This window comes from Nannospalax galili, unplaced genomic scaffold (genome assembly GCF_000622305.1).
Source record: "Nannospalax galili isolate Female #2095 unplaced genomic scaffold, S.galili_v1.0 scaffold1639, whole genome shotgun sequence".
Classification (NCBI taxonomy): Eukaryota; Metazoa; Chordata; class Mammalia; order Rodentia; family Spalacidae; genus Nannospalax; species Nannospalax galili.
In genome coordinates this window covers 1,139,012-1,163,156 of record NW_008343206.1, presented here as the reverse complement: position 1 = coordinate 1,163,156, position 24,145 = coordinate 1,139,012, and the positions used below count along the sequence as shown (strand labels likewise).

Sequence of the window (24,145 nt, the reverse complement as noted above, 5' to 3'; positions counted from 1 at the left end):
CCGCCGGGGGCAGGCTCGTCCCTAGCTCGGCTTGGGGGCCCTGGGCACCCCTGACGGCCACCCCCGGTGCCCCCCGCGCGCGCTTATCCGGCCTTGCCAGCCTCCTAACAACAGAACCAGTTTTGTTTGGGCACCGCGAAAGAGGAGAGGAAATGGGGAAATCAGGGCAAGAGAAACTGGGGGCGCGGGGGGGGGCGCAACAGCACGGTGGTATCAAGGGTCTCCTCTCCTTTTCTCTGAGGTTTTCTGCCACTAGCCTCTCCAAGCGGTCTGGGGAAAGTCCAGCTCCTTAAAGGCAAATATCAAACTCACACGCTGGCGCACCGTGCTGCTGCTGCTGGTGCTGGGAGGAAGGCCACCCCCTCAGCGTTGGGCAATGCTGGAGGAGAAGGGCCTCGACTCTAGCAGGGCCTGGGGCGGGGTGTCGAAGGGGGAGCTGCTGAGTAGCAGCACAGTGGGGGGCGGGGGGACCCTAGGGCCATGCCTGTGACCATTGCTTCTTCCTATAGTCGCCCATAGAGAGTCCTGGGATGGAATAAGGGGAGGCTTCTCAAAGCCTGACACTCTGGGGAGGCAGGAGTTAATGTCACTGGACAGGTGTGGGGACCCAGACAGGGTGAGGCATCTCCTTCAGTTAGCTTGGCAGGGGTGAGAGATTTCCCCCCACCCCGTTTTCCACCCGGAGCATGAGGCACGCGGGGAATGTTCCCCCTTCAAATTCCAGTCAGCATCAATCACCCCCGTGTCCTATTCCAAGAACATCTGGCCTGTCTCCCCCCACCCATGCTGCCCCCCCTCCACCAGCCTCCTGCAGCCTCTGTCCTTGGCTTTCTGGCCTGCCTGGGTGTGTGCCTATAGATGAAGAAGCCTCTAGCTAGGAAGACTGGGGTGTGGTGATGTTCCACAATCCAGGGAGACTTGTAAGTTTTGGGGTGCGGAATGTTAAAAAAAAGAAGTGCTTATCCATACTCTGAGACCTAATGGGGCCAGAGCCGGCTTCAAAGCCTCTGCTACTGAGGGTCTCTGTTAGGAAGAAAGGCAGACCAGGCTCCCAAGGTCCAACTGGGGCATTCTTCACTTCCCCCCAGGTATGTGGTCCTGGCTGGGGATGAACCAGGGACACTGGGGCCAAAGCGCCATTTTGGAATCCTGCTTTCCTGTTCCTGTGGAGGTCTGGGAGGTCGGAAGTCATACCAGTGGCCTGTTTTCGGGGCCTACTCTCTGCCTTCTGCCCCACAGAAGTCCTCACCCCGAACAAGACACACGGACACCCTCGGAGATGTGCTTCTGGACTGTTCCAGGTAGGTAGACGTTGAGGTCACCTTGAGGTGCCCATTGCCGAGTCATCAGGGCATGGGTGCCATACCAAAGCCAGCGGGGGGGGGGGGGAATGTGCTTTCTTCCCCTTCCAGGCTGCCTACAGAGCCTTGCCTGGCCTTATTTAGTCAAGGTGGCTCAAGGGGCAGTCAGGAGGCTGGTGCAGTTCCGGGTCAACCTAGGGCTCAAAAGCGCACAGCCCACCCCCAGCCAGAAGAGCGGCTGCATTCTGACCCCAAGGCCCTCTACTTTCCCCTATTTTTTGCTCCCCTCACCCCCAGGTAGGAAGGGTTTTACAATAGCTTTAGGATGTCATGGGGCTGACCCACCAGACTACTTCAGCGCAGCCCCCATCCCTGCAGCAGGGCAGACCCTGTCAGCTTTCCCGGGTTAAAAGCTTGAATTCTGAGGAAACTGAATACCCCTCAAGACTCAGACTCCCCCGCTAAACCAGGCTGTACCCCTAGCCAGCGGCTCTGCTCTGTTAGACTTGCCTGTCTGTCCTCTCTCGGGGAGGCAGCGGGCCTTTCTTATCCCTGGGTCCTCTCCCAGCTTTGCTGACTCTGAGTTAGCTGCTCCCCTCTCTCCTTGAGAGCAAGTCCAGCATTTTACACACCCAGCTCGGTTCTCCGAGGGTCCCCAGCCTTGCCCTCCCTCACCCCCTGCAGGGTGCCTGCCACAGAGGCCATGCTCTGTTCGGCTCCCAGACTGGACGGTGGAGGACTCTGCACCAGGAGGACCCAGGCACTGCTTGGTGTCAGCCTGGGAAGCCAGGGATCAAGACACAGACCTGAACCACCGACAGGAGGTTGGCACCACCAGCCGACCAACACACCCAAAGCCAAAAGTAAGTAAGGGCTGGTTGTGGGGGCACTAGGGAAATGGGACATAAGAAGAGGGATGTGCTGGGGATGGACTGAGGCCACATCACTCTGTTACCGCTTTACTGCCTCAACCAACCTTTAAGAGAAGAGTCTTAGCTTCTTCCTGGCATGACATGGAGCCTGAAAGGTGGTTAGGTTACCACCCTGCATGCTGGGGGAGGCCTGTGCCACTGGTAACTCAGGCACAAGGACACAGACCCATGCTGTCCCCGCAACCTCCAGTGTTCCCTGAGACACAAAGCCTCTGCCCCCGCCCCCCGGCCCCCAGTACCTGACCAGTGAGCTGCACAGCCACCAACAAGGCGAGAAGCACTTGCTCTGACAGAATCACCGCTGGTTCTGGCCCCAGGCCCTTTTTAGCTGTCCCCCACCCCCACCCCCCACTCAACACAGGAAGCCCGGTGGCCTTCAGAACACAATGGAATCAGGACACCAGCACTCCTAAGGCGCTCCACAGGTCTCAGAATGCCTCTTTGGTCATTATCTCATTTGCCGTTCACTATTCAACCAGAAGGCCTGAGACTGTCGCACATTTTGACAAATAGGAATCGACACAGAGAGGTCAAGCCACTGGTACAGGGTACCACAGCTGCAGCTGCACAGCCCAGGGAAGGAAGAACAGGGCCTCACACCCGAGTCCAGCTTTCCTTCGCCTCCCAATTCCTTCTAGCTAATGATTCTTTTCTTTTTCTCTCCTTATCAAATGCTGTCCTCGCCTGGAACTCCTGCCTTCTCTTGGACTCTTGGACTTTCCCTGTGGCCCTTGCCGCCTTAGCCCTTGGACTCCCAGAAGACCTCCACTCTACAGAAGCCTGCTCTGCCCACATCTCCATGACCAGGGAGAGGAACCTGGAGCCCACCAAAATTCCAGTTGTCAACTATGTGACTCTGAACAGACTCCCCAGCCTCTGCTGGCTCCTTGTAAAACCGAGGGGCGGGGGCAGGGACTGTATGTGCTGGAGCCCCATCGCAACTCCAGAACTGTGCTGGGATGCCTCTGCCCTGCTGGATGCTTGATGGACACTCACCTCTGAGGAAGGACTGGGACTGGGCAAGGGGGGGTGGCTTCAGTTCTGTGAGCGTGGGGATCTCCTGGGCCACAGGCCGCAGCAGCTGGGCTCCGGGCTTGATGCTCTGGCCTGCTGGGGCTCAGGGTTGTTCTCAGGCTGGTTCTCAGGCTGGGACTCAGGCTGGGCAGGTGGTTCAGCCTGAGGAGATGCAAGACCCTGTTGCTGGGGCTTGGGGTCCTCTTCTTCCACAAGCTCGTTGGTGATCACTCGGCCCCTGGGAGGGGGAGAAGAGAAGCCCCCTCTTGAGATTATTTAAAAAACAGGTTTCCTCCAGCTGAGCCTGACCCCCTCCCCTGCTGCTGAGTAAGGGAGCCTGTGGGTCACTCTGTCCCCTCCTGTCCTTGGCAGCTGCCTACCTCCTTTTTTTCCAAAGTAGAGGGAGAAAGCAGCTGGTGAGCAGTCACTGTGCCAAGTGTGACAACTGTCCAGGGAGAGGCAGGAGACCCTCCTGCAGGAAGGACGAGCTGGTCCCTTCCCAGTCAGGGGTGAGCTTCTGCCTTAGTATTGGGTGGGTGTGTTGCACACAAAAGTCTTGCCTTGGGGGGGGCACAGCACAAAATAGGAAAGTCTCCCACTCCTCTCTGCAACATTCCTACCTTGGATGTGAGCAGGGATCAAAGGACTTGGGAACACAGCCCCTGGAAGGGGTGGCTGGGCTTCTCAGGGAAATGAATCCCCTTCCCATAAATACCACACTGGGTGGATTAAGCAGTCTGGGATCCCAGGTGCCGGGAAGAAAAACTTCATGCACAAATGAATGTGCACCCAGGGGTGCTGCTACTGCCCCAAATTTTTATTTGTGGCAGGGACTCCTGGGGGGGCACAGGGACCCTTGCACTGTTAAAAAGGAAGGCAGCTTTCCTTTTAGAACCCTGCTGGGGGATCTCAAGGGACCTAGTCCCTTCATAGTTCTTCCATTTCTCTGGTATCCTGATGATAGTAAGGAGGTGTAGGAGGTTAGGAAAGAAACCTTTACTTACAATTGTGTGTGTGTATGTGTGTGTGTGTGTGTGTGTGTGTGTGTGTGTGTGCATATCCACACAGCCCTGCTCCAGAATCTCCCGTTCAGAGAAACTTCTCATAACAGAAAAACCCTTGCCTTTTACATTTTGCAAAAACAGCTGTGTACTCCTTCCTGCTGGGTAGAACAGGCCTACCCCTCCCATTCTGCCTGGCAGATTAGTGAAGGAAATTTTAACTTTCCTTGCAAAACCCTCTGTAACTTTTTGCAGCCCTGTAAAAGGAGTTCCTTCCCCAATTATCATTCCTGCCCCCTCAGAAGTTAGGTAGGTAGCTTGCCCCACCAGACCCACCAGGTCTTTTTCAGGTACCAGGATCCCAAGCACCCCAAGTCCCCAGCCCACCTACCAGTGCTAGAACGCTTAAATTGCAATTTCACAAACATACTCAGAGGGTGCAGCAGGTAGGGCAGGAAAGCCAGTTACCTATATTCTAGTCGCTTCGCAGTCCCCGAAGCGCCCGGACGGTGGATAAAGAGGACTGGGGAGTCACTGGTGCCCAAGACTCTCTGCCGAAATTGCCCGGACGATGATCCGATGGCTGGGCCAGTATTAGCAGCCTCCGCCAAAGCAGAGGGTGCTCTGGCTGTGGTGCCCAGACCCCCCAGCCGGGTCGACGACGTTGAGGAGGTGGAAGGGGACGAGGCTGAGGCTGGAGAGACGATGAAAGGAACTTTCAGAGTGTGCATGATAACAGGTCCCTAGAAGAGGGTTCTCCTCTCCACTGAGCCAGGCACCTTCTCAAGTGCCAATTGGGGTTGTGACTTTACCCCTCACCTCCTCGTCCCCTCCACGCCCATCCCCAAGCCCCTCCAAATTTGGGAAACGATATGCCAACACGGTACTGCTAGGCCTTCTGGGGCAGCTGACTGTGGCACTTTCCCACACTAGGGCATGGGGGCATTAGGGGGCGGGGCTTCAGGCCATACTTGACAGGCGGAAAGACGTAAATGTGGGCGTGGCATGAAACAAAATGAACTTCCGGTTAGGTGGGGGTGGGGACTATGTGCAGGGGGTGGGGAGGGGATGTGGCGTCACACCTGGCAGTCACTTGACACCCTGGAATGTCTGTGGGCGTGGCACAGGTAAAAAGGGGGCGTGGCCTAATTTAAATAATCTGGGTTCGAAAATAAATATTAAAATTGCTATTTAAGTGCTTCCAGTGCATCTGTGGCACAGTGCCATTGTGTCGTTTCATGTTTCACGGGGCACATCTGACCTGACACACACACCCCCATGTGATGCTAAGCGCTAAGTATACTGGTGCAAGTGGCATGCAGCAATGACAGTTGCCTGCCCTTTTGGGTAGGATGATTGGCAGGGCTCATGCTCTTTGGAGCCTAGCCGAAACTCCATTTAAAGCACAGACTGGGGGCTGACAGCAGCTGGGGTAGGGCTCAGATAGAAGTACTGCCTGGTTGAATGAAGTCTCACTGGGAATCTGAAACTGCTGTCCCTGGGCTTGCGGTAAAGACTCAAGAACAGATAAAGAACTGTGCACCCCACAGAGACCCACTAGTCCCCAACCTGTGCACGTCTGCATCCTAATCACTCTTTTCCTTACCCAGCTTATCAGCCCAGGTTAGGGTTTAACGTTCCCTCTTCTCTTTGTTGTCCAAAGTCCCACCTAAAGTCCTTTGCTTAGTGGTAGAGATAGGACACGTTTAGGGAGAATGGGGAAAGATCGTCAAACCTGAGGGACTCATATCTGATGGTGCTGGCCCAGCACGATAGCGATGCACGTCCCAGACCTAGATCCCATGAGAGAAGAAGCAAAGCACAGGCCAAGAGAGGAAGACTTCTCACTAAAATAAGTGTTTGTAGTTGAGGAGGGGTATGCAGGTATGCTAATGACCCCGAGTCATACTGGAACACACAGCAGGGCCATGTCCCCTGTTGAGGGTAAAACATTTCCTTGTGCTGCCTCTAGCTCTCCTTGGAGTTCATGCTGGACGTGTGTAGCAGGTGCTGCCCTCTAGCGTGTGCTTCCATATGCCTGGGTGCAGCTAGGAGCTAAGGCTGAGGCCTTCTGAGAACACTTGGCTAAGATTTACCAAGCCGAAGGTTGGCATGAGGAAGGCGAAGGCTTACTCCAGGCCCATGAGGGGACTCCATGGGCACGCCACAAGAGGGGGTGCCGTCTGAGCAGGTAGACCGGTTAAGGGGTTAGAAGGGAAAACAGGCTACATCTACAGGTCGTAATCCTACAAGCAAATGAATTTTATACCTCCCAGGCTGTACCCTGGACTTCCCACCTCTGGCCAGGATTTTTTTTATTCTATTAAGGTCCTGGAACCCAAGATGTTTAACCAAGGGGAAGGGGAAGAAAAGGATCCAGGCTAGATCCCCACGGGGGGAGCAGCTAAGCCACGGTGCTTCAGAGGCAGGAAGGGGCATCAGGCATCAGTGAGTTAGGATTTGAGGAATGTGATCTTTATCATAACTTGTATTGATGGATATTTCATGGGGGGGCACAGGTGAAAAGGGCCACAAATATGGGGGTACAAGAGTGAAGGGCATAGTATAGCAATAGCCTTCTTAGTCAGGCCTGAGAGAGAGTCATTTCATTCAGGGGGTCTGGCCGGATCCTCGTTTATGCAACACAAAACTGAAGTATCCCCCCAGAAATTCCCAGCACCCAGTTTTCTTCGCTGGACTGCTAAAGCGGCCTCATGCTGACATCTGGTGGTCATTTCTGGAATTATAACGACATTATTCAAAGCTCTTATTTGGGGGAATTTGGGGATATTCTGGGAGGGGAAATAGTGGGGGGGCGGAGCTGGGACCCTTCTGCCTACAGGGGAGAGGTTCTCGGTGGTATAGGGATACAGGTGGGTGCTGTAGTCCCGTCCTTGGACCTGAGACCCTTTTCTGCCTCCGTCCTGGTTTTACAGAACTTGGCTTTATTTTCCTGTCCCAGGACTTTGTGGCTAAATGAGCACCCAGAGCCACCTAACCCTGAATACCTTGAAGCACCTGTTTAGTTCTAAGAAAGCTATATCATAGTCATAGTAAAAATGAATTTATTAACGTGTCATTTTAGGTAGAATCCTAGGGACCCCCGATCAGAAATGGGGTCCCCGGAAGGAGGGAGGGTGTGATGAATTTTGTTTTTAATACCTATTGGCGGTCCGCCCTTCCTGCACCTGGTAAGGGAATTCAAGTGCCCTCTTGTGGTCACTTAAGTAATTGCATCGCAGCTTCACAAAGTGTCTGCCTTGCCTCAGAATCCATTTTACACTGGAATAATTGACTAGGTACTAAGCCTTGGGAATCAGGAAAAGGGCAGGGACTTGGGGGATGTAGTTCAAGGCCAGAGTACCTTGTATGTGTGAGGTTTGGGTTCAATGCCTAGCATAGAAAAAAACAACCTTCTCCACATACGGTATTTATCCAAGCCCCAGCACGTCCTAAGGGCTGACGCTACCTTCTCACAAGCCTTAAGGCCACAGCTGAGGACCTGGGAAACCCTGTTCTTGGAGGCTGAGGAGCTCATCCCTCATAGCTATCCCCTCTGTGCATTCACACAGGAGTGAAGCGGGCACAAAGGACTGGTAACTGCCCCTTTGCAAATCCACCTTCTGTTCGCTGACTTTTGGTAATAAAGTTCACTGCCAGGATCCATTTCCCCTTCTGATGTCCCAAGTTCTATGTGCTGTGTGGGAGGCACACAGGAGGCTGCCGAGCACCTAAAAGTGTTTCTAAATATTCAATCTATGGGCTGGAGAGATGGCTCAGCAGTTAAGAGCACTGGCTGCTTTGCCAGATTCAAATCCCACCACCCACACGGCATCTAACAACTGTCGGTAACTCCAGTTCCAGGGGATCCGACACCCTGTCTAATCTCCATGGGCGTTGCATGACACAGGTGCACTTAACATGCATGCAGGCAATACTCTCAAACACTAAAATAAATTTTTTTAAAAATTAAATGTTCAATTCACTGCTGACCTAGCTGCTCATGGCAGAACATTCACTTCTAGAACCATGTGGCAAGGCAGTCTGGGTATTCTACAACCTGTGGCCCTGGAACACTTGTCTATAAAGGCTCCTGCTCAAGCAAAATCTGACACCTGAGGGGACTCTGGGGTGTGGGGGAACGCTAGCTAGGGCTGCTTCAAAGAGCCACAAAGAAAGACCTTCTCAACACTCATGATGGACCTCAAGATCAGAGGACACCCTTGTCTGGCTGGCTTCTCCCCAAGCTTGCTCTCTTGCCCAGCCCCTTTCTCATGGTCCACTCCAAGGTGAGTCGAGGCCTCCAACCTCCATCCTCTGGGATGGGGATGGGTAACATGGAGGCTTCCTGGAACAGGCATCCAAGCCTTGCAGTCTGTGGCCTTGAGGCACGCCCACATTGGTCTCCCCATCACCCCTGGTCAGTCACTGCCCTGAGCCAACGGACTTGTGTCGAGCCCTTCCTTTCCCAAGGCCTGAAACATGGGCTGCTTGTGACCAAAACAAAGGGTGACCGTCATCAGATATTCTACAAGTGGTGTGTTCTGTGGGTAAGAGGCCTCAGATCCTTAATTCCCCATTTACCCTCAGCCTCCTTGCGCCAGTGGGGCTGAAGCGCGAGAGCCAGTGGGTCAGGCAGGTAGAGGCTTATGCCTTGGCTTAGGTCTGTGACCTTGGGAAAGTGACTTAATATCTGCAGGTTTCTTTCCTCATCCAGGGAAGGGAAGCAAAGGGGACCGTGCCTGCCCTAGCTGCTAAACATGGTGCCTTTGGGTTGTGTTACCCTCATAGGGTCTGGCCGGAGATGTCCTTGGCCCTCAGAGGTCAGGTGTGGGGAGGGCCAGGCAGCCATCAATGGGATCTCACACAGGTCCCATGCCTCAGTCTATTCATAGTCCTAAGCCCACCCTTACTGCCGCTGGGCCATCAGGTGTTGTGACTCATGCTGAAGACCTGGGCCCCATAGAAACTAGGACTTTTCCAGGTTCCCAGCAGCCCAGGCCACAGTAGGCCTTGGGGGTGGGAAGGGGGCCGGAGACCCAGCTGGAACAGGACTGAGTTCTAAGTGAGGGTGGCTTTGAAGAGCAGAGGGGAGAGCCCAGGGTCTCAGCGGGAAAAGCCGCAAGCTGGCAAGGCTTCGGGCCCCTGCTCTGTTGTCCACAAACACAGATGGGCTGGGAGGGACAGAGGGAGGCCAGGGTGGAATGTGGGTCGGTGCCAGCAGTGCGGTTCTGAAGACTCCACTGGGCTGCAGGGGACAAGGCCTCTCAGAAACATAAGGATCTGCGGACTTCCAGGTTGGGGCAGCTATGAGACCCATCTCTGTCATTGGCAAACACAGGTGTGGGTAGGAAAGAATCCCTCATCAGTCCATGGTTGGGAGCCACTCTTGGCCATTGGGGCTTGGCTGGCTCAGCCACCAACCACCAATGTCTGTGACCTTGGCCCAGGGGTCAGCTAGCTGGATCTAGACACTTTGAGCCTCTGGGTGAGGGAGCAGGTGATGAATCACCATGGCAACCCTTAGTCTGATGAGCCCTGGCTTTGTCCCCCTGCCACCCCTTGGAGAGAGAGAGAGAGGGTCTTGTTTTGTTTTGTTTCATTTGTTTTGGGTAACCCTATGGCTCAGGCCCAGATTCTAGGGTCAGCCTTGAGGGTCTGTGGGTCATGGACAGCGTTCTGGTTCCCCAGCAGAAAGGTAGAAATGAGTTGTTTGCATCAAGGTGGGGTAGGGCCAGGTCACCTGGGGGCCAAGCAGTGGGTCAATGACTCCAAGGGGCTGGCAGGAAGCCACTGGGGGACTTGGCGCCAGCACAGCATGACTGGGCCACCTCCACAGCCTCACTTTCGAAGGAATCTGCCTTGCTGTTCTGTGGCAAGGCCAGAAACAATAGTGGGCTGCGGGGGGGAGGGGGGAGACCTTGCTTCGAGACTGATCCTCAGCTCCCAGACCCCTGGCCACCCCACCCCCAGCATTCTTTTCGGACTTGACTTCCCTCTCCTCTCAGTAAGGAGGGTTAGACATGGGAAAGAGCTGACCCTGTCCCAGATGAATCCCGCCCGAGGCCTCCTGCACCCTGGGGTCCCTGTAGCCCTCTCCTCATGTGAAAACTAGGACTTGGCCTTCCTCCCAATGTGGCTGACGCAGTTCCAAGCAGACCAAGGACCACGGGCCCCTCTTGACCCCAAGTCTCAGTATCCCCTAGACCTCTGGGGCCTTACCATCAAGGCGTCCCAGCTGGACACAGGCGGCTTGAGCCCCTGGAAGTTTTATATAGTGTGAGGTTGGCTAGAGTTGCCCTAGAAGTCTCCACCAGATGTCTGTAAGTCTAGGTGGGCAGGAGATGTCTGTAGCCTGAGACATCCTCTGACTTTGCAGACACCTGGACATTTGTCTATCTGCTCTGTGGGCATCTGGGACGTCTGAACCCCTAAGGGACTGACGGGCTGGGCCTGCACACCCAGCACCTTTAGAGACACTTCTCTCTTCACACACCTCACACTTCCAGAGTCCAGAGCCACCAACCCTTTGGGCAGCCCCTTTGTCCCTGTCGGTGCCAGGAACAAGGAGAGCCAGTCGCAGCCCCCTAAAGGATGAGCAACTGGGCATGCGGATTTGGAGCGCCTCAAAAGCATGGGTTTGGTGCCCTCTGCTGGTCACATCTATGAACAGCCGTTTCTGGCGACATTGTCCAGAATTCCCAGATAATAAATAAGTACCCTGCAAACAGTTATCTGCACTGGGGTGTGCCTCATCTGAATCTGTGGACAGGCTTCCCAGAGGTCCCCCTCCACTCATAACCAAACCAAAGAGCCTTCAGTCAGAGTTTGGTGCTGCCCAGGGCAAGTTGGCTTAAGAACCACATGGTCTTGGATTGCTTTCTATCCTCTAGGCTGGACCCCCATTGGGCATGAGGACCTGAAGGGCAGAAGTGAACCTCTGCATCCCTGAGTCCACCTCTCATGTCTCTCAGGGTCTGCTAGGGCCCGGAGAACAGTGATCACAGTAAATATTTACTGGTAACTGGAGAAGACAAATACTGTCCCCAGGGCCAGGCCAAGGTGCCAGGTCATCTGTGCCAACAGCCGAGGCGATCTGGAGAGCGAGCCTGGAGGCAGCCACATTGGCAGACCATCTTAGGTGCCTGGATACATGGTTATCCTGGCTCCGGGCCTCAGTCTCCTTTTGTGTGTCCTGGGTATGAGTCTCTGTCACACATGTGTGCATCTGAAACACCTCCTCAGACCAGGCTGGGATGGAGGTTGTTGGGGAGCAGGCCCGCCCCCACTGTTCCCATGGAGGAGCGCTTGGAAATGGCCCCAGCCCCAACACCAGGCATGCCTGGATGTAACTGATTATCATCTTCAGCCCCATGGGCAAGTGGAGCCTGGGTTCCAAGGGTATATAGGAGTTTTAGTGCCACAGGCTGTCATGTTCCCAAAGAGGCAGAGTAAGGAGAGGCCAGCAGGTCCGCTATAGCCACATCCACAGACTGACCGACACGGGGTGACCTGGGGGCTCCAGGGAGCATCATCCAAAGTCTCCAGCTGGCATGCCTGAGGTCAGCATTCAGGAGGGTCACCGTTAGGTAAGCAATGATGCCTCTGCTACCTGGGCACCAGACACTTTGAGTGACGACCTCTTGTCTCCTCTGGTGGGACTGAGCCACATCTGTCTCCAGGGTCCTGCCCCCATGGTGGGGGGAGCAAATGAGGAAGGTTAGGGAAGAGAGTCCTAGACCAGGGTTGGAGGAGGCCTCAAGAAGGGAGTGGGGAAGCACCCTAGCTTGGGTAGATTGAGGGTCCTGCACAGTGTGATAGTCTGTGGTGGGCAGCCTGCCCCTCCCATGAGACCTGTGTTAGGACTAAAGCCATAGACAGACAGGGACCCTGGTTTCTGGACCATGCTTCTGAGTGCCCAGGATCCATAGCATGGGTCCACGACAGTCCTACAAAGCTAGCTGGGCCAGCCTCAGAGGGCCCAAGACCCCAAAGCCTCGGGCTTGCTTCCCCCACCCGACGCATATGTCCCCTAGAGAGTTTGTGGCACCTGAAAGGTGGGGTCATACAACCACCCACCCACCCAGGGCCCCGGGCAGTCACAGCCAGTGGCTCTTTAGCGGCCTAGCAGACCCCAGTCAGCCCACTTCCTAGTCCCAGCTCAGGCTGTTGCTCTGTGGGAGCTCACATACCTCCACTCCAGCAGGGCGCCCTTGCCTCAGGCCGTGTGAACTGGCCACCAGGGCGTTCCCATAGACAGATCTCAGGGTCCTCCTCCCCTCCTCTTCCGGGTCCAGCGTCCATCCGTCCACCCGCCTGCCCAGTTCTGGCCCCCACTCCAAGGGCGGGGCTTGCTTGGGGCCTGTGACATTTCTCTAAGTGGGGCTGTGGTATGGACACAGGGAGAAAGATGGCTGGGGAGGGGTCCTCAGGGCTGCCAGAGGACAGTGCCTAGCCACCGGGTCCCTGTCAGAAGGCCTGTACCTAGCTCAGAGGCCAGTCAATAGTGGCCTGCAGCCACCAGGTCCAAGTGCAGCCCTGGGTCTGGCCGCTGAAGCCCCCGGGTGGAGCGTTCAGGGAGGCACAGACTGGTCTGGCAGGTCGTCCAGGACTCAGGGTGACCAAGGTCACCCGCTGACCTTTCAGACCTCAGCCACCCCTGGCAACCTCAGGCTCTTGTCTACCGGACAGGTGGTGCCCAAGCTGTGCTTAGTGGGTTTGGAGAGCAGTGCTCTGTGTCAGGACTCCCCAGAGACATGAATGCTCTGTGGTCTTCTCCTTAGAACCAAGGATACTTCTAGGGGGACTGCCAGTCCTCTGCTGAGAGGCACCACCTAACTAGAAGGAGAGGTGGAGGTGTTAAAGACCCCAGCCCTGGCCTGGTATCTTTTGACTTGTTCACAGCCAGTGTTGTCTAGACCACACAACGGGATGCCCCTGAGGAACCGGGTTCTCAGGCCCCTGCCCAGTGCCTACAGGAGTCCTTCAGTCTGTCTCTCCACCCACGTGGGTTGTCTGGCTTTTCTGGGGCACTAGTGGGTCCCTTTGGCAGTCTGACAGGGTTGGGGCTGTCCTTGGACCTCCCAGAGTTGAGATGGCACATAGAGAAGTCTGGCCTCCAGTTTTCCAACCCTTTTCTACCCTATTCTCTAAGCCTAGCTTCTGTTTCCTACCCCCCTCCCGGGACCCCATCCAAAATAGGTCTGAAAACAGAGCCCAGGAGGGCTAGGTGAGGGCTGTCCCTGGAATGTTCTTGGTCTCCTCTCTTCTTTGGGGCCCTTGAGGGGCAAGGATGGGTCAGTTCCCTGCTGCCTTCACTCTCTCCAGAGACTCTATAGCTCTTCTCTGTCCACCCCCCCCCCCCGCCCCAGAAGCAGTGGGGCCGGGGGTTGTCCTCTGTGACACCTCAGGATGGGGGCTATGGGCAGTCTGGGAGGGTATGCCTGTGCCCTGGGTTTGGTCCAGCGGGGACCTGTGAATCATCAGGAAGCCAGCGGGAATCTGGGGGTGTAAAGAGGAACAGGAAGGCCGTCTCAGGCAGGACCCACAGAAGCCATCATGGCCAGGAAGGTAGGCCAGCATGTGCCCACCCCAGCCAGCCCCCTCTTCCACACACAGACACCTCATAGTGCTCATTCAAGGGCTTTATTCCTGATGAAGAAGGCAGGCTGGGCAGAGGCGAGGCCTAGTTACAGTAGTTCTCCAGCTGGTAGAGCGAGCAGATGCTGGTGCAGCACTGATCCACGATGCCACGCTTCTGCAGGGCTGCCTCCAGTGCCAAGGACTGAGGGCTGCCTGCCCCAGGACCCCCGGGCAGCTCCATTTGCCCCACTGCTGGGGTGGCAGTGTCAGAGCAGGCCAGAGCAACAGCGGCACAGAGAGACACACAGAAGAGCCAGTCAGGAGTGTCTGATGCCTGTCCACCCAGTGTCCCCCTCCGTCCCCCTGCTAAGCTGGCCCAAGTAGCAGGGGCTGCCCATGTGGAGGGCAGGACCCCGGACGTGGCTACACGGGGCTCCAGAACCCACACATCTCATCCCTGAGGCAGTGCAGGGGGTCCAAATAGGTGCCCTACAGCCCAGAAGTCCTAGGGCAGGGCCATCACTCACTCCTGCCCCTGTCCTCTGCATCGGCACAGACCATGGGCAGGCAGGAAGAGGAGGCTCCTACACTCCTCTCCCATGTCCTGCACCCTGAGACCTTTCCTACCCAGGAAACAATCTGCGTGATGAAATTCATCCCCCAAATTCATCCCCCACCGAAGGTGCTGAGGGTTAGGAGAACCAGGGCTATGGACACTTGGGGGTGGGGTGGGGCTCACCCTGTGGGTCCTCCACCTCACGGCGGGACTTGGGCGTGTAGAAGAAACCGCGCTCCCCACACACCAGGTAGAGCGCCTCCACCAGGTGGGAGCCACAAAGGTGCTGGTTGACAAAAGCCTGGCCAGGGTTGGGCCCCCAGAAGGCCAGCAGAGCCAACAGGGGCAGGAGGCGCATCCACAGGGCCATAGTAGAACAGCAATGATCTGGGGGACAGGCAGGGTTGGAGCCAGCGGAGAGGGCAGGTGACCCATCTGGTGACTCCCCATGCAAGAGAGGAGCCCACATCCTCCCTCAGGTCCCCAGAGTCCCACTTAGGAGCCAAGCCCAGCATAGAGGGCACTCACCTGTTTCCGCAGATGCCTTTGAGTATAGCTGGTCCCGCAAGGCTTAGGGCTGCTGGGTCCCCGCTAGCTTTATAGTCCACAGCACCTTCTCCCAGCCCCTACGCTCTGCTGCTTGGTCCATTAAGTGCTCCAGGGGGTGGGTCAGCAGATGGCCAGAGGGGCTGAAGCTGCAGTTTCCAAACACTTCCATGGTGCTGGGTCTGCAGGAAGCTCTCTGTGGACGTCAGCACCTGGGGTCATTAGAGTCTTAATGAGGGACCTGATGTCCTGATGATCCAGTTCACAGTGGAGGCCATTGCTCCCTGAGAGAGTGAGCCCTCCAAACCCCTGACCGCTTTGCCTGAACAATTTCTACACCAGTCCCTGGTTGCTAGGGCTGCCTGGCACCTCTGTCCCTGGGACCATGTCACAGTCCCCACAAATAATCTGAACCTCAGCTCCAGCTGAGAACCCAGTTCACCCACAAGGGCAAGAAGAAGGCAGAGCTCAGGGCAAGGTACTAGGTGTTCCTTTCCTCTCTTGCTAGAGCCCCTGGTCCATCTCCCCCTTCAGGCTAGAGCCATATCCCATCATCCACTCTGGGGCCAGCTAGACTGACATCCCATGGTACACCCTCTTCCAGTGGCCAGTATCCCAAGATAAGCACCTAGAAACTAGCAGGCCCTTATCAGAGATGCATGCCTCAGAGCCCCCTAGCCTTCTGCCTCCATCTCTTAGTTTAGACTCTTTCGTAGCTATGAGACCCTTCTTAGCTTCCATTTGGCTCGAGGGGTTGAGAGTCCTGAGCCCCCTCTGTTTTTGATTTGGCAGCCAGCCAGCAAAAACCCTTGGTCTAGGTGCATGTATTTGGACTTGATCGCACTCTGAGAGGTATAGTCACTGGATTGGCCCTTGCTCCTGTTCCCTCTTACCCAACAGTCATTCATACTCTGAGCACCCAGGACCCCACAGTGGACCTACTGAGTAGGGGATACATAGGCACCTTGACAGAAGTCCAGGAAGGGAGCTGAGGCGAGATCCATGCGTGAGGGAGAACCAGGGTCTCTGGGCCACAGGGAGGCCAAGAGGGCCTTTGCTGAGGGCTCCAACCTCCGTAGAGCTTTTTATCTTTTGAGATGGGAGATCTACTGTGTGACCAGGCTGATCTTGAACTCAAAATCCTCCTGCCTCCACCTCCCAAGTGCTATGACACAGGCACCTGCCACCACATCTGCCTCTCCTTGGGGTCTTAAAAGACTCAAGGCTTTTTTCAGGATTTCTGTGAAGCTCAGTCTCTTTCCTGTCGACTCAGTGACACACGGGGACAACTCTGAACATCTTCACAGGCTTCCAGCCCCCTGCAGGGCCTTCATGGAGGCTTGGGGGCCTCCCTAGGGTATCCAGGGGGATCACCCCTAGCTTGTGTCTCAGAGAAGCTCTCAGACATGTTAGCGTTGCAGTTGACTTACCCAGCCCTAAGGCTGCAGTGGGTTCACAGCTCATCCCAGCATCTTCCTAGGGCTTCAGGTCTTACCCCAAGTTCCAATGAAACTGCGACATCCCCCCAGAGGATCCATGGACCTGAAGGCTTTCATGGGGGTCCCACATGGCTCAGCTTCCCTCCACAGAGCCTTAGTGTGACTGAGGCCTTCAGTAGGGTTTCAGTGTGCCTCAGAGACTTTGTGAGGTTTAGGAACATTCTTAGAGTCAGTGACACCAAGAGACACAAGTGACAGCTCCAGTTTCTCAGTGGGGATAAGGCCTTGCTCTGGTCTTAGAGTTTACAGTCTCCCCAGAGTCTCAGTAAAGGTCATGGTCCTGCCCACGATCTCCATGGGCCTTGTGGCCTCCACAGGGTCTCACCCTCGTATGAATACTCGCTGATACTGATGGCTGGCGTTTCTAATTCTTTTTAAAAATTTTTATTTATTATTTTTATTTTATGTGTATGAATGTACTGCCTGCATGTGTGTAAGCACACCCGGGTCCTGCAATGTCCACGGAGGTCAGAAGAGGGCATCGGACCCCTTGGAACTGGAGTTACAGATGGTTGTTAGCTGCCATGTGGGTGCTGGGAATCAAACCCGCGTCCTCTGCAAGAGCAACCAGCGCTCTTAGCCGCTGAGCTGTCTCTCCAGCCCCCGTTTCTAATTCTTACAGCTTCCCCAGGGTCCTAAAGGGACATAGGGTTTCCCCAGGTGGCAGCGAGGCCCAGCCTGCCTGGGACTCTCCATGGGGCTCACACTGTCTCCCCGGGTCTCATCAGGCTTTCACATTCCTGAAGAAAGGCTCTAAGGTAGCTTATGGCCTTCCCTAAGTATCCAAGTTCCTTCTTTGCTGCTGTGATAAAACACTAACCAAAAGCAACTTGGGGAAGAAAAAGTTTATTTCAGCTTACAATTGAGTCCAACATTGACAGTCAGGGCAGGAACAGGAGCAGAAACCACGGAGGAGAGCTGCTTACTGCCTCGCTCCCTCGGCTCATGCTCAGCTAGTTTCCTTCCTTCCCCCCCTCCCTCCCTCCCTTCCTTCCTTCCTTCCTTCCTTCCTTCCTTCCTTCCCTCCTCCTTCCCTTTCTTTCCTTGGTCTTTTTGAGACAGGGTCTCCCTGTAGCCCCAGCTGATCTGGAATTCACTATGTAGACCAGGCTGGCCTCAGTATCACAGAGATCTGCCTGCCTCTGCCTCCAGAGTGCTGGGATTAAAGGTGCGCATCACCATGCCCGGCTCAGCTAGCTTTCTTATACAACCCGGGACCACCTGCCTAGGGATGGCACTACCCACCGTAGTCAGGGTCTTCCCACATTAATCAAGGCAATTCCCCACAGACATGACCACAGGCCAGTCTGATCTTGGAAGTTCCTCAATTGAGACTTCCTCTTCCCAGGTGACTCTTGATTGTGTCAAATTGACAATAAAAATTAACCAGGACACAAGGGCCTCAGTAAGTCTCACAGACAGCACCAGATCTGAAAAGGACTATAGCCTTGCCCTGTATGCCGGCTCCTTTCATACCTGTGACCAAACACAAGACAAAACAATTTATGGGAGGAGAGGGTCGTGTCTGAGGGCACACAGTCCTTCACGGGAGGGTCCTCATGGTGCCACAGTGGAACTGCCTGTGGCAGCTTGCAACTGTGGCTCCTCAAACGGCACTGGCCAGGAAGCAGAGAGTCAGGCTGGAAGCAGGCCTGGCCTTTAACCCCAAGGTCCACCCTTATGGCCCTATGTCCATCAATTAAGCCCTATGTGTGAAAGGTTCCATAATGTCTCAGAATGACACCACCAGCTGGGGGACCAAGTATTCAAAAACAGCCTATGGGGAACACTCACACTCAGTCCATCCCACCAGAGGCTCATTGGGTCTCAGGACCTTCCCCATGATTGCATGGGGTCTCACAGCTTGACCCGGTGTCCCAAAGGGACCAAGAGCCTTGCTGGGATCTCAGTGGCGTGTACTGCTTTCTGTAGGCTCTCAGTGCATTTCCCTGTGTTCCCAGGGTTTTAAAGGTATTCGTAGTCTTCCCGCAAGTTTCTGCTCTGAATGGGGCACACACCTTCCCCAAGGACTCAGTGGGGTGGGGCTCAGGGCCTCCCTCAGATTTGCACTAGCACGTGGGTGTGGTTCACAGACTTCCCCTGGGCTCTAATGGAGCTTAAGGCTTTCCTTGGGGCTTCAGTGGATTTAAGGACTTTCCTGGGGTCTCACTGAAGGGTCAGCCTTCCTCAGAATCACAATGAAGTTGAAGAACTTTCTCAAGGTTTCAATGTGGTTCCAGACTCTCCTTGGGTCTCAGTGGGACCCAGGGACTTGCTAATTGTTTCTGAAGCCTGAGACCCTTCTTCTGGAGCCTAAGGGAGCTCTCACCGCCTCCCTAGGGTCTTAGACGCCTCAAGACCTGTCAAAGTGTCTCAGTGAGGCTGATAAACCCTTTCCAAGACCTCAATGGGGCTTAAGAACTTTCCAGGGTCTCAGTGGTTCTCAAAGATTATGCCAGGGTCTCAGCAGGGTGTAAGGCCTTCTCCAGAGATCTGTGGACTAGAAGCATTCGCCAGGGTCTCAGTGGGCTTCACATGACCCCCATGGCCTCAATAAGGTTCACAGACTTGCCCAAGGTCCTCCTCCTCCTACATTTATTTTTTCTTATTTATTTTATTTTATTTGCGTGTGTATGTGTTAGCGCACAAGTGTGTGTGACGTGCGTGCCCGCGTGTGGAAGTCAGAGTTCAACCTGTAGAGCTCGGTTTCCTTTTGCCACAATGTGGATCCCAAGGAACAAACACAGGTCATCAGGGTTGTTGTCAGACACTGTATCCTGCTGAGCCTTCTTGCTGGCCCCACTATTAGTATTTGATAAGGATATCCTAGGCCTTAAAGACCTAAAACTGTCCCAAGGGTCTCACAGGGTTCTAAGACCTTCAGATGTTCCCACTGAGGCAAAAGACCTTCCCTAGAGTCTCACCAGGACCTTAGCCCTTCCTGAGAGTCTGGATGGGTACCTGAGACCTTCCCCAGAGCATCACTAGAGCCTTAAGTCTTACCTAGGGTCTCACTGGGACCTAATGTTTTCCCATAATCTCACTAAGACCAAAGATCTTCCTCAGGGTCTCAACAGTACATAAAGCCTTCCACAGGCTCTCACTGGGTTAGGCACAAGATCTTCCAGGGTCTCACTAAGACCAAAGATTTTCCTCAGTGTCTCAACAGGGCCTAAGATTTTCCACAGTCTCACTGGGACCTAAGGTTTCCCAGGGTTTCACTGGGGCCTAATGCTTTTTGAGGTTCTCACTGAGGCCTAAGTCCTTTTCAGGGCCTCACTGGGGCCTAAAGCCTCCCAAAGGGCCTCAGTCAGGCCAAAGACCTTCCCAGGGTCTCACTGGGGCCAGACATTGTCTGCAGGGTCTCACTGAGGCCGAAGATCTTCCTGGTTGGGGGGGGGATCTCACTGGGACTTAGGGCCTTCCCCAGCATTTCATTGAGGCCTGAGGCTCTCCCCGAGTCTCACTGGAGCTTAAAGTCTTCCCTTCCTTTCACTGGGGACTTAGGTCTTCCCAGCTTCTCATAAGGGACTAAGGCCTTCCGCAGAGTCTTACTAGGGCCCAAAGTCTTCCTCATATCTTCTCAGGCCAAAGATCCTCCACAGCCTCTAACTGGACCAAAGACGTCCTTTCCCCAGGGTCTCACTGAGGCTAAGGCCTTCCATGGGGTCTCTCTGCGGCCTAATGCCTTGTCCAGGTCTCAGTGGAGGCTAAAGCCTTCCCTAGGAGTTCACTAGGACCAGAGGTCGTTTTTAGGGTACAACTGAGGCCGGAGTACTTCCCCCACAGTCTCACTGGGGCCTAAGAGACTCCCCAGTTCTCATCAAGGTCGAAGTTCTTCCTCAGGATCTCACTGATTCTTAATGACATCACCAGGATCTCAGTGGAGTTAAGGACTTCCCCTGGGTCTTGCTGAGGCCTAAGCCTATCTGCAGGTCTCACTGAGGTCAGAGGTCTTCCTTAGAGTCTCAAAAGGGCCTAAGGCCTTCACAGGTTCTGAATGGAATCTAATAATGTCTTGTGATGTTTCCACTGAGGCCTATGGGCTTATGTATCACTGTGTGAAGGCCTTTCCCAGGATGTCATTGAGGTTAAAGGTCCTCCCTAGGTACCTAAGGTATCTCCTCAGTGTCATTAAAGCCAAATACCTTCCTCAGAGAATCACCAGCTCCTAAGCTATTCCAGGAGTCTCACTGAGACCAAGGATCTCCTGAGTCTCGCTGCCCAATGCCTTTTTTAGGGTTCCAGTGGGACATGTGACCTTCCCTAGCTTCTCACTGATGCCAGAGATCTGTCTCGTGGTCTCGCTGGGGTCTTGAGGTCTGACTGAGATTATGAACTTCTTCAGGGCTTCTGGGGCCAGTATTTTTCTGGTTCTGATTGCTTTGTAAGGCCTTTATCCAGAGTCCCACGGTGTTACTAGGGACCTTCCAAGGTCTATGACCTTACCAGGACCTCAATGGAACCCAAGGTCTGACTGGGGCTTGAAGTTTTCCTATGGTATAATTGGGGCCTATGATCTTTTTCTGGTCTCACTGGAAGCTAAGACCTTCCCAGGGTCTCAGTGGTACCAAAGACTTTCCACAAGATCTCACTGGGACCTGAGGGATTCCCAGGATATGAGTGACTCCTAAAGTTGTTCTATGCTCTCACTGGGGACTAAAGCCTTCCCTCACAGGGCCTAAGGCTTTCCAGGGGTCTCAATGGTACCTGTGGCTTTTCCAGGGTTTCATTGTGTCCTAAAACATTCCCCCCAAACCTCACTGAGGCCCAAGGCTTTTGCCAGCACTTACTGAAGCCAAAGATCTTCCTCAGATCTCAGAGAGGCCTTCCACAGGGTCTCACGAGAATCCAAGACTTTCCACAAGATCTCACTGTAGAGAAAGCCTTTCTTGGGGTCTCATTCAGTCATGAGGTCTTTCCAGAGTCTTATTGTGTCCTAAGGACTTATCCCACTTTTCACCGGGCAAAAGGCCTCTTATCAGTGTCTCAACGGACACTATGTCAGTTCCTAGGGTCCATCTATAGCTTAAGGTCTTCCCCGCTGGTCTACTGAGTCCAAAGACTTTCCTTAGGATCACAGGGGGGTATCAGAGTCACACAGTTGCCAATGGGAAATAAGGCCTTCCAAATTCTCGTTCAGTCCTAAGGACTTCCCAAGGTCTCACTGGGCTCTAAGTCCTTTCCCTGGAACCTATTCATCTAAAGCTTTTTCCCTGGATCTGTCTGAGTCCCAAGGCCTTCCATAGGTTCTCACTGTGGCCTAAGAGCTTCATAGGGGTCTCACTGTGCCTAAGGTCTTCCACAGCATTTCTCTGGAGTGGAAGTCCTTGTCAGGATGTGAATGACCCTAATCAATTCCCGTGTTCTCACTGAGGCATAAGGCCTTCCCAGGGTTTCACAGTGACCTGCAGAATGCCTATGGTCTCACAAAGGCTTAGTCCTTTCCCCAGGGTCTCACTAAGGCCAAACATCTTCCTTAGAGTCTCAAAGGGGCCAAAGCATTACAGGATCTAGGTGGAATCTAATGTCTTCTCATGTTCCCAATGAGGCCTAAGGCTTATGTATCACTGTGATTAAAGACCTTTCGAGGCTATCACTGAGATCAAAGTTCTTTCCAAGGGTCTCATTGGACATTTAGGTTTTTCTAGGGTCTGAATGAGCCTTAAGGTCTTTCAGGTACACATGTAGACCTAATGTCTTCTCCAGGGTCTCACAGGGCCTAAGGTTTTGCCGTGGGCTCACTGGGGCCTAGGGTAATTCCTAGGTCCTCTGGGCCCTATGGTTTGGCAGGCTTTCACTGAAGCACGGATGCTTGGCCTCATTTAAAACATGACCTTTGGCATAGTTACCTGGAGTAAAAACTACCCCCAGGTTTTTTCTATGTGATAATTAGGCATTTCCTGGTAGTCGGACGATAGGAGCCTACTGCCACATGTAAATAAAGCATACTATGAGCACCTATCAGCTGAGCCCCTAGGTTTAAGTTACTTAGTGAGTGCGGTGTTGGGAGCGGGATTCATAGGGACTGATAGGCAGAAGCATTGGCTGCTGCCCCCACACTATATTTTCCCTAACCCCCACTGAATAAACGGAGCTGTTTCACTGAAGAGTCTGGAGCTGTTTGTATCACTGAACCTGCCTCCCCGGAAGGGCTTTCTTCCGTCAGTGCTCACTGGCCGTCCTGACCCCGTTCGTCGCTTCTGCTCCCTTTGTCCTTGTGGAACGGTGGCCAACGACCCGCGAGGACAGGGAGCGACCCCACAATACCAAAAAATCTTTGAGTGTGTCTCACAGACTCCTAAGGCCTTCCATAGGGTTTGATTTAGACCTAAGACCTTCCATAGGGTCATATAAGTTATTAAACTTTTCTAAAGGATCTCACTGAGATCTAAGGCTTTCCATAGGGTTCACTGGAGCCCAAGGCCTCCCAGGTTCTCACTGGGGTCTGAGATATTCCCCAGAGTCTCATTGCTGACAAAAGATGCTCCACAAAGTCTCATCAGAATGTTAGACTTCCCCTAAGGTCTCACTGAGACCAAATATCTTCAACAGTGTCTCAGTGAAGTTTAAGGCATTCCAAACATCTCAATGGTAGTTCTGTCCTTCTCTGGGGGCTCACTGTAGACAAAGGACATCCCCACAGACTCACTGAAGCTTAAGGGCAATTTAAAAGTCTTACTGGGGCTTAAGGGCTTCCCAGTGTCTCAGTTGGGCCTAAGGATTTTCCAGTATCTCCCTAAGGTTTGAGGCTTTCCCATGGTCTAGATGAAGCCTATGGCCTTTTCCTGGTTCTGACTGAGGCTAAGGCCTTCCCTGGGGTCTTAGTTGTTGGGAGACCTCTGTTATGCAAAAGTCGAAGCCCCTTCACACCGGACAGCTCATGCAGCTCGGGGAATGTGCTGCGGGCTCCTTTTCATAGCAAGGTGCTTTCTGGCATCTTTCCTGTCTCTCCCTTTGAAGTGGCCGCCACAGATGCCTTGACATAAACATGGCCTTTGGCTCTATGCATACCATGCCTTCCTGTGTGTGGTTTTTACAGGTGGACAATAGTCTAGCAGAAACCCACTTCCACATGTAAATAGAATATCTCACAAAGTATCTAAAAGCTTTTACCACTACCCCCATGGTATATAAATATGCTAGTCTTCTCTTAATAGTCGGAGATCAGGTCAGAGACTGGGACCCGGAGATCAGGTCAGAGACTGGGTCCCAGAAAGCTGGATCAGCAGAGAGCTGGACAGCAAGGAGCAGAGATACAATAAAGCAGTAAACACAGACTAAGCCGTGCCTTGAGTCCTGTGTCCTACTACCGGCGACCTGACCTCACCGGAGAGCAGCACTCTCCGTTACCGACCCACGGATATCCCAGCTTTCGCCACCTCCGTGCTTCTTCCCTGTGGAGTTCACTGGCCAGGACTCCGCAATCCTGAGGAAGGGCACAAGGGTGTAATGGGGCGGGATCCCGACTAGATAATACTCTAGTAGCAGAAGAAGCTCTCCGCTCCAGAGAAGTGTGTAGCTATCAGCTACAGCCAGCATCAGAGAAGTCTTCGCACCTGCCGTCTCCAGAGAGGCGCGGCCGGCCAGGCCCGCCAGCCGCTAGCTAGCCAGCGGGACCAGAACCACGGCGGGAGAGTGCACGCACACCTGACCCTGGGCCACATCCAGAGTGAATGCGCCCGGGAGCCCAGGCGCGCTCCCCACATCGCCT

At 54.2% G+C, this 24,145-nt stretch overlaps 2 protein-coding genes across 3 annotated transcripts; both read right to left on the bottom strand.

Annotated features, from left to right (window-relative positions):
* Positions 1 to 3,268: 3,268 nt before the first annotated feature.
* On the bottom strand, positions 3,269 to 4,979 carry LOC103738998 (insulin). Its single transcript, XM_008839231.1, has 2 exons — positions 4,717 to 4,979; positions 3,269 to 3,485 (listed from the first exon to the last, which is right to left on the bottom strand). The coding sequence occupies exons 1-2, from the start codon at positions 4,977 to 4,979 to the stop codon at positions 3,269 to 3,271; spliced, it is 480 nt and encodes a 159-aa protein (XP_008837453.1).
* Positions 4,980 to 13,910: 8,931 nt separating this feature from the next.
* On the bottom strand, positions 13,911 to 14,756 carry Ins (insulin). Of its 2 annotated transcripts, none has more exons than XM_008839204.2 (2): positions 14,570 to 14,756; positions 13,911 to 14,079 (listed from the first exon to the last, which is right to left on the bottom strand). In XM_008839204.2, exons 1-2 carry the CDS (start codon positions 14,754 to 14,756, stop codon positions 13,934 to 13,936), a joined length of 333 nt encoding a protein of 110 aa, XP_008837426.1. In that variant the 3' UTR covers positions 13,911 to 13,933. The 2 variants fall into 2 exon arrangements, with proteins under 2 accessions (XP_008837426.1, XP_008837427.1); XM_008839205.1 differs by having other exon boundaries at positions 13,934 to 14,043.
* Between the last annotated feature and the right edge of the window lie 9,389 nt (positions 14,757 to 24,145).

Excerpts from the sequence above, each read along its gene's own strand:
- LOC103738998 (XM_008839231.1), bottom strand. The coding sequence starts at position 4,979 with ATGCACACTCTGAAAGTTCCTTTCATCGTCTCTCCAGCCTCAGCCTCG. Across the intron at positions 3,486-4,716 it reads GCGAAGCGACTAGAATATAG|GGGCCGAGTGATCACCAACG; the intron begins GTAACTGGCTTT and ends TCCCCCTCCCAG.
- Ins (XM_008839204.2), bottom strand. The coding sequence starts at position 14,756 with ATGGCCCTGTGGATGCGCCTCCTGCCCCTGTTGGCTCTGCTGGCCTTC. Across the intron at positions 14,080-14,569 it reads TGAGGTGGAGGACCCACAGG|TGGGGCAAATGGAGCTGCCC; the intron begins GTGAGCCCCACC and ends CCACCCCAGCAG.